This window comes from Bacillus rossius, chromosome 10 (assembly GCF_032445375.1).
Source record: "Bacillus rossius redtenbacheri isolate Brsri chromosome 10, Brsri_v3, whole genome shotgun sequence".
Taxonomy (NCBI): Eukaryota; Metazoa; Arthropoda; class Insecta; order Phasmatodea; family Bacillidae; genus Bacillus; species Bacillus rossius.
Window position 1 is genome coordinate 32607484 of NC_086337.1, and position 18196 is coordinate 32625679.

The window sequence follows — 18196 nt, forward strand, 5'->3', positions numbered from 1 at the left end:
CAGTAATATTTGATCTAATTTTCTTCCGAACAGCTTAACTACAGTCGTTAGTAAAAACGTCCGCCATATTGGCACGTGAAAATCAGAAAACAAATGGGGGGAAAAAAATGCTTCACTTTTGACGGCTAACGCTCCATCTGCATCTTTTCCTAATCTCTGGTCGTAGCACCGAGTTGCAACTTCTTCCCTCTCCCTCGCTCCGTGGTCAGCAGCTGACAGCTGACGGCCGACAGGGGGAGGGGGCGATGCGGTGATGGCGGACCCACCAGATGCGCTGCTCTACAACTGCAGCGCCCAGCTGCCGCAGCTGCTGCCCCTGGGCAACGTCAGCTCGGCGTGGCAGCTGAACCGCACGCAGCTCGAGGCGCTCCTGGCGGCCGCCGTGCAGGTGGGCACCACAACGATATATCGATACTCGCAAATATACGTGTTTTTCAAGCTCAAATCATCGATAGCTTGGTATCGATATCTCAATCAAAATAGTATTTTTTTAATTTCAATTTCAGCGTTTTGTTCTGATAAAATCGAACTGAAATAAAATAAAATTTTCCAAGTTTTTTCGACAGTATGAAAAAAAGACGTTAAAACCACACGTCAATCCTGTACCTTAACAGTATAAATACCTCACAATAAGCTATGATATTGGTATCGAATCTCAGTCTCAATTGCCATCCCTCCCTCCCCATCATCGCAATTTAAGGACACATAAGTTTTATCGGACCCCACACCCTTTTCCTACATAATATTTTACCTAGCGTTTCCCTAAAAAGCGTTAAATAGTTAAATGCCGTTAGAAATTGTTCAGTTACACTAAAAAAAATTATTTGACATAAACCAATGATTTTTATTTCTTTAAAAAAATAATTATTAGGCGAATTTCGACTCGTAGTAAAACATTACGTAGGAATGGCTTTTTACCACCCCTCTCTTCTCTCTCTCTCTCTGTCTCTCTCTCTCTCTCTCGGAAACCTTACGTAATTAATGAACGGCCCCTTAAACAAACTTTTAGCATATTAGCCTTTGCACAGCTGTGATTTGTTTTGCTATCGAATTGCCAGCCAGTTGACTTGTGAACTTCAGAACAGACGCCGTCTCCGTGGATTAATGCCAGTTAGGGGATCCGGTAGGAAACACGCGAGACAAGTGCTGGCGGCGTGGAGTGCACCAGCTGCGTGGAGGCGGGGAGGAGAAGCCCTAAGATGTACATCAAGCTCTGTCCCTGCCCGAACACGCCCGAATATTCCCTTCGGCCAACCTCGGGATCTGTTTTATTTTTTTGCGCAGGAAAAAAAAAGAATTCAAATATATAAAAAGTGGTCGTGTTAGGTCAGCTGCATTAAAACACTTTAAAAACACTACGGACGGTTAGTTAGGTTAGCGTAGCTACGTTGAAATAAACAGAGAAATATAAATATGTATATATAAATAAACAGAGAGGTTGGCCGAAGGTGAATATTCGGGCGTGTTCGGGCCAGGGACAGAACTTAATGTACATCTTAGGCTTCCCCCTCCCCTACATTCTTTCCCTTCTTTATCCCTTATTCGTCGTGCCGCTCCCTCCCCTTTCGCAAGCTCCGCCCAAGTGACCGTCATCTGCGATCAGGTTCTGCGCACATTGGCCGTGGTGTTGTTCCAGGGGGAATTCTAAAACTGATACTAAAGTACTTGATACTTTAAAAGTGTACTCGTTTGCAGTCAGGGCCGGCCCTACACATTTTTCAAGTGTAAGCGAACAACGTTTTGGCGCCCCCCCTCCTCCTCCCACCAAAAATGTTTTTTTAAAAAATCGCAAATGATAACTTTATTAAAAGCGCTTTTGATAATTTTGGTTTACAAAGCAGTCCCACGTGGCTATCTGTAATATTATTTATACACTCACTACTTTAATAAATTAAATCATGATATTAGATAAAATAATTTACAAACTTGCATCAATTTTTACAAGGATAAAAAACGCACCTATGTTATAACTGTACATAAAATAGAGAATGTAAATGAATATAACTACACTCACATTATAAGAACGTATGGCAAAACTAAAAATAAATCATTAAAAAGAGATTTTTCTGGCTTTCATTTTTGCGAATTCATTGAGTATGAAATCGGTGTCAATTTCATTAAGCAACTCATTTTCAATGGCCATTGTTGCCAGCCCACTCAAACGCTCTTGAGACAAAATTGATCTTAAATAAGTTTTTATCAGTTTTAACTTAGAAAAACTTATTTCACCACTGGCCACTGAAACCGGAAGAGTCAGAAGAATTCTCAGCGCAACAAAAATGTTTGGGAAGGTGTCCATATAACCATTTTTGGTTATGAACGACAACGCTTTAGCTGGAGAACTTTCAGACGGCAGCATAAGTCCAAAAATTTGTAGCTCGTCAAACAGTTCAACTCCGTTTATATCACGATCTGCTCCATCACTTAGAACACTGTCTAGAAAATTACAAGCATCCTTGAACTCATTTCTATCCCGTGTGTAAATTTGTAATATCATAAAGAAATTTGAAACTCTTACTGTAGTTCTCCATAAGTTCAAATCTCTCTTTAAGCGAAGATACTGCTGTGTCAAGCACTACAAAGAAGAAGGTAACTTTGAACGATGTCCTCCCAGCCTGAATAGGTTCATCTTCAGTCTCGTAGGAGAATTGCTTTTTTGTTTTCCTTGGACGAACTTGAGTTTCTTTTTCAAAGTCAGCAGCAATACCGACTTTATCTGCAAGCTGTTTTGCATATGTGATGAAGATATTCAGGCCTTCATCAGATCCAGAGGCGAGGCGTCCATGGAAGCTGTGGAAGCGGCGCTTCCCTTCCATTAACCAGTAAACAACAATAAAAATATTTAATTTTTATATTATCTAGAAAATGTAATAAGCAACAAAAAATAGTATCTAGAAAATGTAATAAGTAACAAAAAAGTCATGGGCAGTGTAGATGCATGTCAAAATCTAACCGTACGAGCAGTCCGCCCATGGAAGCTACTGTCTGACGGGCCTTTGCCAGTATCTGCGCGCGCAGCTGGACTGGTGCTTCTATCTAGGAGGGATAAAAGGAACTACGAACTGGGCTTGCGGGAGTTGCCGTTGGCCTGGAAGCGACCTCGCCTGCAGCTTCCAGTTGTGCAAAAACAGTATAAGAACCACGTGTGAAATATAAAGGATAAAACATTATTAGTATATTTTAACGTTAACTAATGAGTATCGAGTATCTTGAAATATGCTTAAACGTTTTATTTTGTTAAAGTGAATAGTGGTGTTCTATAAATAAACCGTAAACTTTTCTTTCAATGCACGAGCTGCGATATGCATGCATAGTGTGGCGGGCTATACCGTGGGCTGGAAGCTGCTGTGAAGAAAGCTTCCACGCCAGAATAATGGCGAGTAGTGAGGTTTCTCAACCTGGATTTTCAGGTAATGCTTTTTTGTTGGACTCAGAGGAATCGTGCGTCAATAATTGTAAATTTATTATAGAAAAACTAATAAACAGTCCATTTAGTGCTTTAACTTTTGAACAAAAAAATGAAATAATTCTCAGTGGCAGACCTATACCTCCGTTAGCTCTGCAGACAAAAGTAAAAGCATTTACTAGGTATTTTCATCCACGCACTTACGAACATAACCTGGTTATGTGGCTGCAAGAAACTGATGAAACTTTTTTGTTGGCCTTTCGTACTCTTTTCAAAAGAAAATTCAGTGTGGAGTACTTCCGGTTTTTGCGGTTTAAATAATCTTCAGAAAGCAGAAAAATGGCACAAATTATCCCACAGCCACATTATGTGATTGAAAGAAATCAAACAGTTCGGTAAAACACGTATTGAATTCGCGGTAAGCAGTCAGTATCGGCTAGGTATTGAGATGCATAATGAGAAAGTGTGGAAAAACAGACGGATCGTGAGCCATCTGATAAGAGCAACTTGTTTTTTGGCTAAACAAGAACTGGCTTTTCGCGGTCACGATGAGTCTACTTTGTCACTTAACAAGGGTAATTATATAGAATTTCTTAATGAATTGGCTGAATATGACAATGAACTCAAAGCTCACCTTGAGAACTCAACAGTTTTCACAGGTTTATCGAGTGACATCCAGAATGATATTCTGTTTCCTCTGTCTGACTTACTGATACGTGAAATAAAATAAAAAAATATCGTAGTCACCTTTTGTGGCACTGATTTTGGATGAAACAACCGACATAGTAGTCAAATCACAATTATCCTCAGTACTACGCTATGTTACAAGAAATGGGGATGTTGAGAAAAGATTTTTAAAGTTCGTGGATGTAAGTGATGATAGAACAGCTAATGGACTTTACCAACATGCCATACAAATTTTAGAATACTCTAAATGTGTCGATAAATTAATAGCGCAGGCATAATATGATGGAGCTGCAGTGATGGCTGGAGAGCATGGTGGACTGCAAACAAAACTTAGAGCAGTCTGTGATCAAGCTATTTTTGTTCACTGTTACGTCCACAAGTTAAATCTTGTTCTTTCACAGTCTGTAAGTTACATCAAACAGTGCAAGGTATTTTTCATCTCTCTAACAGCGTTCGGCAGTTTTTTTTTTTTTTTTTTTTTTTTTTTTTTTGGAAAACCAACGAAGAGGATGCAGGCTCTAGATGCAGAGGTGAAAAAGAGGTTTCCCGCGCTTGCTCCAACTCGCTGGAATTACAATAGTAAGCTTGTAGAAACTGTGTACGAACACAAGGAAAATATAGCAGATCTTCTAAGAGCTATGATAGAAAATGCTGACAAGTGGGATTCCGAAACATTATGTTCTGCCCGTGTTTTTTTTTATCACATTTGAAAGATTTCGATTTTAATTTCTTTCTTGTATTTTCGTACATTTTCCCGCATTCTGATCAATTTTCCAAATACTTAAAGCTAAAATCAGTGACATAAATTGTTGTATGAAGAAGATTGAAAACTTTAAAACCTTTCTAAACGATTTAAGAAATGATTTTGACCGAGTGTGGGGAAATGTATGCTCAGAGTGTGAAAATACTCTCCCAACAGCAATACGCGCTTGTGTGGATTTTTCCTCAGGTGAGGATAAAAAAGTTATTTACAGAAGACTTTTTTTTTCAAATTGTGGATGCCATTATTGTGCATGTAAATCAAAGATTTTCAGAAGTACCCAAGCTAAAATTCGTAAGCTTGTTGGATAGCAAACTTTTCCTTCAGCATGCACAAAACTTCCCAGAAGAAGCTTTTGTTTCTCTGAAGAAAAACTACGGGAAATTCTTTGATTTACCAAGCTTAAGAAGTGAGTTGTACGTTTTATTCACGGACAGTGACATGCACAAATGTACTGTGTCAGATTTCCAATTGTATTTGGTAGCATCCGAACTAAGTGACGTATTTCCAGAAACACTAAAACTTTCAAAGCTTATCTTGATAATGCCAGCTACAAGTGCTTCAGCTGAGAGATCATTCTCAGCTTTTAAGCGAATTAAAGACTACTTGCGGAACAGCCAGCGTCAGGAAAGATTGTCTGCCCTTGCACTACTCAGCATTGAAAAAAACTGCTGCAGAAACTACGTCGTGGATCATCTTTCAATGATGATGTGATCGATATCTTCGCAACTAAAAACCGCAGAATTGAGCTGAAATATAAAATTTAAGGTAAGAAGAACATTTTTATGAGGTTCTTCTCTTTATTTTAAGTACTTACTTTGCCATGTGTTGTCTGTTTATATATTTTGTACCAGATATCGATGATACTACACTCCCACTTAGTATATAAATAATGTAGAGTATGTATTTTATTATCAGAATAATGTAAATCAAACATTATTATTTTTCCAAAATAATTTATAATTTAAAAAAATTTCAATTTTTCTACCTGTGGAATAGTCAATATTCAGTTAAGAAAATTACTTAAATAGCACCCTTTTGTACCTTGAAATCCATAACACCCCCCTTACCCCCCGACAAGTTTTGGGGTGAACAGAGTTGTTGCTTCCCTTCATGTAAACCTCACGCCTCGCCACTGATCAGATCTCATTTGCTCTAGAAATCTCTGTACACTTTTGACGAGATCCATTGAGTTTTGCAGGTCAGTTGTAACCTTTAGCAAGACCTTACTTACCATGTTTACTTTGAACAGAATCTCATACAAAGTTACTAAACAACACAGAAACTTTAAACTTTGTAGTTTTCTTGCCATTCCTAAAGTAGCGTTTCTGCCAAATGCATCGAGTTTCTGGTCTTGAGAGGCTTCATACACAGCATCGTATATTTCCTCAATATGATATCTTAGAGGCAATAAGGCCTCAATCCTACTCTTCCATCGAGTGTTGCAGAGAGCTTTTACAGTAAGATTGGGCGTGTGTTTCATCAAAATACTCCATCGGTGAGTTGAACATGAGAAGAAATTAAAAATTTCTTGAATAATGCTATAACAGTCAACTGCAGTAGGGAAAGACAGAGCGGCATCGTTAACCACTAAATTAAGGGAGTGGTTTCCACATGGCACAAAAAATGCTCGAGAATTCAAATCAAGTATCCTTTTCTGAACTCCAGCATGATTTCCTTTCATATTGGAGCCAAATATCCCTGGCCTCTCATGTTCTTTAAAGGAATCTTCTGTGTAGATAGCTCATTGAGTAAAGTTTCTGTGAGGCCTTCGCCTGTAGAATGTGTTACAGGCACGAAACCTAAGAAATGTTCCTTAATTGACGCTTCATTTTCTACAAATTTAACAAACCTTACCACTAATGTAATTTTTTCAGTGTGACTTTCACCGGTCGTACAGTCCAGTATTATGGAATAATATGTAGCCTGTATTATCTCATTTAAATTTGTATCTTGGATTTTAGCGGACAAGAGACCAATAAACTCATTTTGAATATTTTTGCTTAAGTAATGAACATGTGTCTCTTCAGAAGTAACTCTCCTAACGTGTTCGGCCATGAAAACATCAAATTTGGCAATGTATTCTACAAGTTTCAAAAAATTTCCGTTGTTGGGACTGAAAAGAGTTTCTTTTGTTCCTCGAAAGGCCAGTCCTTGTGTCCCTAAAAATGGGACATTACAGAGCAAGCGTCTAAGAACTTGGTTCCAATGTTCTGTTTCACCTCGGATAATTCTTTCATTTTCTTTGTAAATCGTTTTACCCGAACGCAAACGTAAGGCCAGTTCCCGCCAAGACTGACAACTTTTGATGTGATTATGAGACCTCCCATGACTGGCCAATATTTTTGCCAAGTTTATTTTATATTTGGGGCCGCGGCGGCCGAGCGGTTAGATCTATCGCCTTCCTCCAAGGTGATCCGGGTTCAATTCCCGGCCGGGTCACGTAAACTAGGTACTAATATGTACCATGGACAAGGCCGGCGGCTCGGTGCCTCCCTTTGACCAGCGCCCTACGCGGCCGCGTAGCTTGCTTATAGCTAGGACCGGCCCTGTTTGCAGTACTTGATACAGGCGTGTATCAGTTACAAAGTAGCAGATTGATACTCTGCGACCCACCTCTACGCGGTGCGGTGCTAGCTGAGCCGGTGACGCGGTGCGCAGGAGGACGGCGGACTACCGCCGGGGTCCAGGGAACTGCTGGCCGACTGCCTGTTCCCGGCGCAGCGGCCCTTCAGCCTGCCCTGGTGGCAGAAGGCCGTCTGGGCCGCCCTCTTCGGCCCCATGCTCGCCGTCGCCGTGGGCGGCAACGCCATCGTCATGTGGATCGTGCTGGGTGAGTGAAGTTATCTCACATTTACGTTCCACGCGGCTCAACTTGCCCACTTTTTTTCAGTGGTTCAACCTTCACAAAATGAAAAAAAAAATTCAGAATGTCCACAAAAGAATATCCCTGCTTCAATTTAGACTATTTACAACAAAGCATACATCAAATTGAAGATAAACTAACTTTTTATTTTTATTTTATTTTTACAAATGTTCAGTATGTGCACCTTTAGTTCTACGGCACACATCTATAAATTCTCCCCACACACACTTTGGTTAACACGTCCGTAGTAATGGGAGCAATAAATAGCCTCTTCGATCCTGTGTCTCAACTATGGCAAAGGGGGAGATATATATATATATATATATATCGCATGTTGTTATGTCAGGTGAACGTGTAGGGCCAGCGAAAAAAAAAAGAGCTCTGTCGTCTCGAATTGACTATGCCATCAGCGGATGTTTTTTTTCAAGATGTGGGATCACAATTAAACTTTTAAACAAAACGCTCGTTGAACTGACATTACAGATTCACTCTTAGAAAATTGCAGAACTGCCCGAATTGCGAGCAACTCCGGACGTGATCTCAGCCAGGAATCGAACGCGTGACGCCTCGGTGGGAGGCTTCTGATCTGATGACTCATCCGCAGTGAAGGGACGATCATTGTACAGTTTAATCGATGATTTAAGCAAGTTAAATAATAAAAACTTTTATGTTGCTAACAAGTTGACTTCGCAGGGACTATGCACTTTCATTTTTGAAGTGAAACTTCTTTGCTGAGGGGGGTAACAATTTTCTAGTGTTACGAAAAAATTCCGATCGCATGAAAGGAAATAGCTAGGTATGTGGTGGGGCAACTTGCGCACTTCCACGTGCGCGGTTGTTTCTTGGGGGTGGACGTCGAGCTATCCCCACTCCGGAGCCGTTGGCGCAGTCGGTGATCGCTGGAGCAGCCTTGGGCTGGCTCCACGTGGCGGAGTGCGGCTCAGGTTGAACCCTGCCGTGCTGCAGGGATAGGCGGGTCGCGGCGGCAGGGAGTGAATTTTTATTATTTATTTAAGCTATTTTCACGACTTGTGAAATTGGCAAATCAAGAAAAAAAGGTTGCTTAAGATAAAAAAAAAAAAATTGAGGGAGTCTTTCAGTACTCGCCAGAGATGTGTAACATATAACCTCAGTAACGAGCAAATTCATGTGTTCTCATGTTGCAAATGCACTTGTAATACAAAACTCGGACACGAGATTTAACGTGGCCATAGTTCTTTAAAATAATGCCGCACGTGATAAATATATACGATTAGATTTGCAGAGCGGTCAGAAGAGCGAAAAAGGTAAACTATTTAATAAAAGGGCTTAAGTTAAAGCGAAAAATACTTTAAAAAATACAAAACACCGTCTTTGGACCTGCTTTTTGACAATGAATTTTATTAAAATACTTTCCATCATGTTTAAAACTAATTAACCTACTGTTAAGTTTCCTTTTAGATTTGTAAACTTTGGTTCGCGCCATCCGCCGAAGATGGCAGCACCGTTGTTACACATTTCCGTTCCATGCGAAGTATGTTACATTCACGAAATTACTCCTACCAAATTCTACATACCGAGAGCTAAGAGTTACACATAAAATATTAGAAATTTTGGGAATATGTCGGTGATAGTCTATATTAATGTACCAACCCAGCATCTACACGGAATGATTTCAGAAAACGTAAAAAATAAGACTAAATCAGGATGTCTGATTTGGGATTAGATTACGAGGTCTCTGGAATGCGAGACCATTCTCTTACCAGTGTCATCCCATTTATTCGTTATCTAACAGACGTATCTTACGTGAGACTATAGGCTGCATCGGTAAAGGACACATCCTAACTAAGTATTCGGAAACATAAATATATACACTTCGATGGCCATTCGAAGAATTAAATTGCAATCGTCAATGAACTGATGATAATTGATTATCTATTCCTAAAAACTCTTAAATATTATACAATTTAATTTAATGTTATCCTCTTTTTTTTAACTCTGTAGTATTAATTTTGGTCATATTTAGGAAAATGGCACAGTCCAGATTTTTAACCAAACTATAATTTATTGTGCAAACCGCTAAACCCGTCCAATGCCTGGAGAAAAGCAGTCGTTAAAAATGCATGAAATCTTAGTTGCTGTTAAATTATTATCAACCATGTAGCTAATGTATATTCCTTACTGAATGTTTCTCATTAAATTGTTTACAAAACTGAAATTACTTGCCCCTCCCCCAACAAAACAGTTACATTAAACTTTCCGTGCGTTTATCTCACGGTGCAATAAATTTTCTCACCAAAGCTAGCAATTGTTTTTATTATTTCAAGCCGGAAAGCTGTAATTTTCGAGATTTATTATAAGCCAGTTACTGATATTAGCAGTTTCCTCCACATAGAGTTTCCTTAATAAAGATTGAAACCTTCGCGGCCATTGTCTGAAGTTGCTTGGTATCTAGGGTGTAGCCGCGTCCAATGCGAACATATATCCGACGTTTCGGTCGACATTGCAGCTGCCGTCATCAGGGTAGAGTTACCTACTAAGGTTATTAAAAGTTCTTCTGCCTTTAACACTCTCGCCTGAGAGGAGTGTTTCCCGATTTGCTGCATCTGTGGGCCAGTCACAGCCTTCTTTCCGTCTGGTTGGCCTGTTGGTTTGGCCCAACGGAGCTGGGCTTCTGTGATTGGCTGGGGGTGTTGGCAAATCAGTGGCCTCTTCTCTTCTGATTGGCTGGGCTGTTTGGCCAACCAGAGGCGTAGTGTCTTTTGTTAGATGCAGAGCTAGGTTATTAGGTTTTCTGAAGAGTGAATCCCATATTCTGCTTAATTTTTAGCCATCTTCTCTATATATATATATTTGCTGGGTGTTTTAATATTTCTACTGATTCTCGAATGTATGTTTACTTGTTTTGTCGGATGTCGATTATGGTGTAAAATGGGTCGAGATCAATGCTTTGTCTGGTGTCCAAGGAGTGTCCTGATATAGTTGATCGTGGTTTTTCATGTTTATAGTCGCTGATAAGTTCTTTAACCCTTATGATTATTCGTCTTCCAGTTTGTCCTGCATATACCTTGCCAGAAGAACATGGAATCTTGTACACACCAGCTAGGTTTTCGGATGAAGTTTTGTCTTTCACATATGTCAGAGACCCCTCAATTGTGTTTAAAGATTTAGGAATTGTATGAATTTTATTACTTATTAATATTATTACTAGTCTGAAATTCCTTTGACGAAAGGAATGAAAGCTTTATTAGGAAACTTCAGTGATATATTCGCCTTGAACGCGGCCACAACCCTGAAGCAAAGCTATTTCAGTTACTTCTGTTTCAATAAAATTTAATAATCCAGAAGTTTGTGTGGAAAAGCAGGCTTTATAAAATAAATAATGGTTCAGTTGAAAAATTAAAACCGGGAAGATTTTTTTTAGAGTATAAGACATTCATTCACGCGTCTCACGATAGGTGGTGGTTTCAATAAGTGATTTTAATATTTCAATGCATTGGAAACACGAAGAAGGCTTAAAATGCCGGCTTGAAAGAAAAAAAGGCGTAGAGAGGAGAAAATCTAAAAGTAAACATAAAATTTTATCTAAAATTCCAGAGAATAACACTACTTGCTTCTAAATTATGTTCAGCTGTCTAAATACGTGACATAACAATTAAAATAAAGCTTTTGTTTTAAAAATACTTTATGTATTAAATTTGTTTACTACCAAAGTGATTAATGTATTCTAATTTTTTTCTGAAACTTTAGAGAAAATATATTTTTCTGTTTAAATTTTGTAACCAATAAAACTAAAAAAAGAAAAAAAAAAGAAAAAAAATAATTTAATTTTGCTTGTGCAATTTTTCAGTCGTACATCAGAACTGGTTTTAACAGATAAAAAGGGGGTAGTCTATAAAGTCGGTTTACGGACGATAATTTTACGTGATAACGTCATAAGAAAACATTGATGAAAAATTGCATACTTTTTAATTTTCAAATATTATTTACAGTTTTTGCAAATTTAATTTAAATAATTTGTTTAAATACAATCACGAACAATTATAGTTAAAAAGCCCGCCTTAACCTGTTTGATATTATAGAAGATTTTCTCGCACGGTGGTTGGCCGGTTCTTGCACGCTCGGGCTCAGGTGGAACGTGAAATTTTTTTCGTGCGTGCAGCCGGCGTTCATCGATTTATAAGACGTTATCACGTCAAGAATCTGGTTTGAAAACCTCACGAATATATGCGCAGAATTTGAATATTTATGGTTTAACCGCGAACCAAAGACAGAAACCTCGCTCAGTGCAGACGAACCTTTGGCGACATTCCACAAAAGAACGACGTCTCGCCGCGAATGGGGTCAGCCAGCTCACTGCAACGTGAATAATTATTCGGCAACACAGTGGTCCCCCCCCCCCCCCCCCCCACACACACACACACAGAAACTGCGGGACTGAAGTAACCAAATGCAACGGGATTGTCGATGCATGGGAACACCCTCTTTTACCAACATCGGAGACTTAACTCGGCGAGACCGGCCCCCGAGGACGTAGTTTTGTTTTTTTAGTAACTAATTCCCTCCCCGGGAAAGCCGTGCAACTGCATACTTAACCTAATTCTCAGCTTCGCGTCACCGAATAACTTTGCGTCTCGTGTTCTATGGCACAAGAAGTCTTGTTATGCTCGCAGGGCCTGACAACTAATTAGACTCGGTAATTTCGTGCACAGTTTACGTCACCAACACTTGAATTTCTTTAGTAATATACATAAAAGGATTTTATTTTTTATTTTATAATATAGGTATACTATGAAAAAAAAAAAAAAAAGAACCCGAAACTGGTACAACGCAAAGTCGAAATAATGTGCGAGTTAGGTGAAAACAAAAACAGAAGGAGAAGTTCACTTAATAAAAAAGTTATTTTAAAAAAAATGGCTCTCTAAATTCACATAGACGTAACCAAGGGAATTTTCAATGAATGTGTGTGTGAGTATGTGAGAGAATTACAGTAGCATAATGAGAATATTATGTTTTAATTTTTTTTTTCTTTTTAAAGCTATGTTTAGTATTTTAAAAGCTTAGTATTTAATTATATTTTACTATTTTTGTATATTTAATATTGGTTTTGTTAGTACTAATCTTGGATGTTAAATTGGTGGAAAATTCATCAGTAATTGCTGTAATTTGTAATATGTCAGTTTGTAATTACATGTTTTATTCTTAGATATAACTTATCACACGAGGTTTATGTCTCTTGGTTCAGTGCAAGAGAAGGCGTACACGCATTAACTGGACCCAAAAACATCGAATAAAAATAAAAGTTATGACCATTAAACTTTGATGTACCAATGACTTTAATAGCTAATGAAACATTGTAAAAGAAATGACAGTTGTTAACTTATAAATTAGTTAAGATACTTCACAAAACTTTCGCCTTGTAAAATATTAGCAGAATGTTTATAGAACAGTGTGGAGGGGAAGTTAGTTTCTATTTTGGTGTGGCAGATTAGGTTCATTAACTAATAAGGGGCTAGAAACTGTCTTTGGTTCTTTTGGTAGAACGAAATAATCGACACCTTCATTTCTCACTCATCACTTCACACATTAATGTAATTTAAGGGCAAAATAAAACAATTAGTTCTGAACTAAACGTACCATTGCAAAGCACTTCGTTAAAGGTTTTGAAGCCATTGTTCTTCCTACCATCGGGTTTCAGTTATGCATTTTTTTTAACAATTGAAAAGGTAATATAATATTTAACTATTTGACTTTATTTAGTTATATCATGATTGTTAATGTGCGTAGTTAATACTGGAAAGCAATTCCAGGAGCAAGTATACAAATAACTTCAACTATTGGAGGTACTGGGACAACACAAAGAATAAATGCCCGGGTATGAATCCGAACCCAGAATTACTACGAACATATTTTTTTGACGTGACAACGTCTAATAAATCGATGAACGCCGGCTGCACGCACGAAAAAGTGTCCCGTTACGCACATTGTTCCGTTACGCTGTGTCCCGTTACGCTCATTGTACGCTTGCGCCTCATCTATCTCTGTTCCACTCGATTGGCCTATGCGTCCGAGGAGCAGAAAGACAGCGGCAGCACACAACTTACATCTACACGTGAACTGTTTCGTCGACTGGTTATAAAGTGAAGTGAAAAGTTAATGTGGTTTTCATTGCTTATTACAACAACAATTTCGGCAATAAAGGTTAATTATTCTTGCATTTTAAAAATCTGATTACTAGTATAATTTCAAGTATTTATTCTTTTATTATTAAAAAAAAAGTAGCATCTGTCGGCGAGTGCAGTAATAATAGGTTATGTTACAATCGACTAAAAAATTATGGTGATTCATATAATTGATGATATATATTTGATTACATTTATTTATATGAAAACTTGTTCATAATTATATTTAAACTTTATAGCTAAACGCCAGTTTTTAAAATTAATTACAAGTCTTCTACACGTGAACTGTTTCGTTGACTGTTTATAAAGTGAAGTGAAAAGTTAATGTGGTTTTCATTGCTTATTACAACAACAATTTTGGCAATAAAGGTTAATTATTCTTGCATTTTAAAAATCTGATTACTAGTATAATTTTAAATATTTATTCTTATATTATTAAAATAAAAATGATTCAATTTTATTCATAAAAGTATGCAATCATTTCATCAATGTTTTGTTATGACGTCACGTGAAACTATCGTCCGTAAACCGACTTTACAGACAACCAATTTTTGTTATCAATGGCGCAATTTATGCCATATATCCCCGTGTATAAAAAACTACGCAAGAAATGCGAGACGCAAATATTTCAACAACGACGTTTTCAAATACCAGTTTATAAACTACGCACGACACAAAAACGTGACGCAAGTATCGGCCAACTTCCAAACTCCTAGCGTTCCCGCCTTTCATATTTGAAGTAAAGTGTTCCGAAAACTTTATAGACGCAGGCGTTACGTGCATAGAAGGCAAACGATTTTGTGGTTATTACACAGGCTACACCATGTTTTCAATTAAACTGTCACAGACAGAAAGAAAATAAATCTTTCAATCAAATTATTGACATTATTATATGTTTTCGTAGTAAATAAAAATATCAAAGGGAAGCCCAGAAGAAGAAAATTGTGTTTATACTTGATATGTTTAAAATTGATGAGGGATTGGGATATCATACCATGGGAAGAATTTCGTCGTATACGTGATTGGAGGGCAAAAAATAAGAACGTGGCCGAAATTTTAATGGGGCTCACAGCAGTAAGAAAAACATCTTCGTTCGGTACGGTATACATTTTTCATTCAAGTCCATTTATTTCTCGCTTCAAGGTAAACATATGATCCACAGTTAAATTCATAGACAAAATATTTACTGCCAAATATCTGTAAGTAGGCCTACGTGTATTACACAATGTGAGCCGATTTCACACAGGTCATGTGCATCGGGTGTTGGGCATGGATTATTGAATATTATTATTATCATTGAAGTTTGCTTGGCTTCTGGGTTTTAGCCGCGTCCAAGGAGAATATATCACCAACGTTTCGGTCATTATTGCAGTCGCCATCATCAGAGTAGAGTTGGCCAACCAGAATAAAACGAAAGGAAGGCTTGTGACTGGCCCACAGCTGCAGCCAATCGGAAAACCCTCCCCGCTATCAGGCGAAAGCATTAAAAGGCAGGATAACTTTGAAATAAACTCAGTAGGTTAACTCTGCCTTGATGATGGCGACTGCAACGTCGACACGAAACGTCGATTGATATGTTCGCCTAGGTCGCGGCCAAAACCCAGAAGCCAAGCAAACTTCAGACAATGGTCGCGAAAGTCTGCGATCTTTATTAATTGTGAACCCGGCCGAAGACGGGTCGTTACCACAACGCCGAACGTACAATAATGCCGAATACCATAACGCCGAATGCCAAATTGACCGCAACGCCGACAGCTAGAAAACTGCTGTGTACCACAACGCCGAAATACAGTAACGCCGAAAAATGTTGCTGCTGCGGGTAGAGGGGGGGGGGGGCAACGGAGCAAAATGAAAAACATGGTTTTCGGCATTATTGTACGTTCGGCGTTGTGGTGCATCCCCCCCCCCCCCCCCCCCCCCCGAAGACTGTGCATGACGGCTGTGGAGAGGCTGTCGTCACTTGAGCAGAGGGGGAAGGGGGAAGGGTGAAGGGGGGGAGTAAGGCCCAGGGGGGGGGGGGGTGAGCTCTCGGGGTCCCGGCAGTAGATTCCTCGGCACGTCGCGCTGATAAGCGCTCGTGAGAGAAGGAGATAATCCCTGCTCCCGCGCTTTCTCGTGAATGACTAGGAGAGGGGTTGAGGGGGTGGAGAGGTTGGAGGGATTAGTCCCCTCGCCTGGCGCGGCGTCGATACGGCCTACCACGAAGGAAAGTTCCCCCTTGGGGGAGGGGGGGAAGCGGGCAAGATGCACGGCGCGTTCCCCTCTCTTCCCGTTCGCTCGTCGTCCTGCCTTAACGTCGTTAGGGTCCTCGCCGCCTTGCGTGAACCGACGAATTTAAGGAATTAGGGGCTCAGCACGTGTTCATTACAGACGTCGATGGGGTGGAGGTGACGCGATGAGAATGGTGGATTTAATGTCTGCGGGCGACGTGATTGGGGCGGAGAAGGGAATTGAAGCACCTCCGACTCGCGAAAAAAAAAAAAAAAAAAATCCCTCGTTTGATTCCTGACCGATCGACCAGAAGCACGAAGAGGAGACATGGGGAACATCTACACACAGAGCATGTTTACACAAAATAGCGGCAGGGAAAACTAGGTCACGGGGACTCGGCATTTTCCGAGAGCTCGCAGTTCGGCCTGGGAAATGTCTTGTTCGCGAAGCAAAATTGTTAGCTGCGGGGGCTAGAGTGGTTGGTTCCCAAATTAATTACACTCAGGGATTTTGCATGTTCCTTGGGAGCTAGTGTTGACACTCAAAAATGCTATATTTTCATACAAAGAGCAAGGGGGAAAAATAGACGGCGTCGGTCAATTAATAAAACAGTTTGAACCCTAAACACACCCGTCATTAATCATTGCCATCATTATTTTGCGAGGAAATGCGTTATTAAATTGTTTCTTATGGTTGGAAATATACGGCCAAAAAAAATAGAAACGTAATTTTACACTTCATATTAATTATTTCCGCTCTAGCTCACTAAGAGCAACATAAGGCATGTTTAAATTACTATGAAACTATTTTGTATCCTCATTAGTTATGACCAAATATATAGTTTATTGAAATCCACCTGAACATACATGGACTAAAAAAGAAAATCTTTTACATCATTTAGAGAATATTTTATACATAATTATCTCAAAATCCTTGAAAATGTCCAAGTGTGTTTATATTATTTGATTGATATAAAGGAAAATTGATTAGAAATAACATTTAAAAAATCTGTAATACGCATTTATGCTACATAAAAACTTAATAATTGTATTATGGAATAAACCTTGATGCGACATTTTAGATTAGACCACAAGTTATGTCTGAACAAGTAAAATCCACTCTTACTGTGGGAGAAAAACAAAAGGCAATGAAGTTATTTTAAAACTAAAAAATACAGCAGTGATTACGAAAACTTATTTATTTCAGTTTTATCACATTCTGTTCTTGGTTTGTAAATAGTTTATGTTCCCGCGCCTCCTACTTGTTTTAATTTTAAGTAGGAAAAATTTAGCGAAAGCGAATAATATCTTATTTGGATATTGATTTTGCAGTGGGAGATACATTTTTTTCGGGGGAGGTGTTATTTGAAAAAAAAGTATAAAAATGAACACCTGTGTTAAAAAAATTACATTAATATTGAGACTAACACACTGGCATGTGAGCCTACAATATAAGCCGTAGGTGACATGGCTTCTCACTCATTAACATAATGTCTTCAACTGTATTTTGGAAGAAAAAAAAACATAACTTTGGTGGAATTGCACCTACCCATTTTCATGCCTTGGAGTATTATATATTTTATAGAAGTACTTGTCACACAACAGAAAAATATGACTGAACATAAGTTCCTGCACACACTTAGCTCATGGAGTTCAAGGTCTTAAGGATTGCACTGGCTAAAAATCCATCGACCCTCTCTTCCTTGAGTCATTTGCTTCTCTGAGGTACTTGAGGACGAGAGTGGCACATAAAAAAATAAAATGTTAATTACCAGAAATTATCTGCAACAAGTGGTTCGGGTGCTTTTACTTTTTAATTAATGAGCACGTACAACATAATACACAAAGGCTTGCTATTCCCATTACCTGGTAACTCCTCCTTCATCCGGGGCCCTTGAAGTTAATTGAATTACACAACGATGCTGGTAGTCACGAGATGCGATAAACGGAGGAGCTGTTCTTGATAAGTGAGATGTTAGTCAGGAGGAAAGAAAAAAGAAGTAGGGTTGGATGATGATACAAGGGGAGGGGGAGGGGAGGTGGCGAGTGCAGAGCCGTGTCTTCGCCAGAAGCTGCTATCAAGCCTGGACTCTCTCGAGCTGATAA

At 39.0% G+C, this 18196-nt stretch overlaps 1 protein-coding gene across 1 annotated transcript in view; it reads left to right on the forward strand.

Annotated features, from left to right (window-relative positions):
* The first annotated feature begins 7527 nt into the window (after window positions 1-7527).
* Window positions 7528-18196, forward strand: part of LOC134536312 (tachykinin-like peptides receptor 86C) — a 63658-nt gene continuing 52989 nt past the window's right edge. The window contains exon 1 of the mRNA XM_063376064.1: window positions 7528-7686. Coding sequence (XP_063232134.1) covers window positions 7635-7686 — 52 coding nt within the window. The 5' untranslated portion in view covers window positions 7528-7634. The remainder of the gene's footprint in view (window positions 7687-18196) is intronic.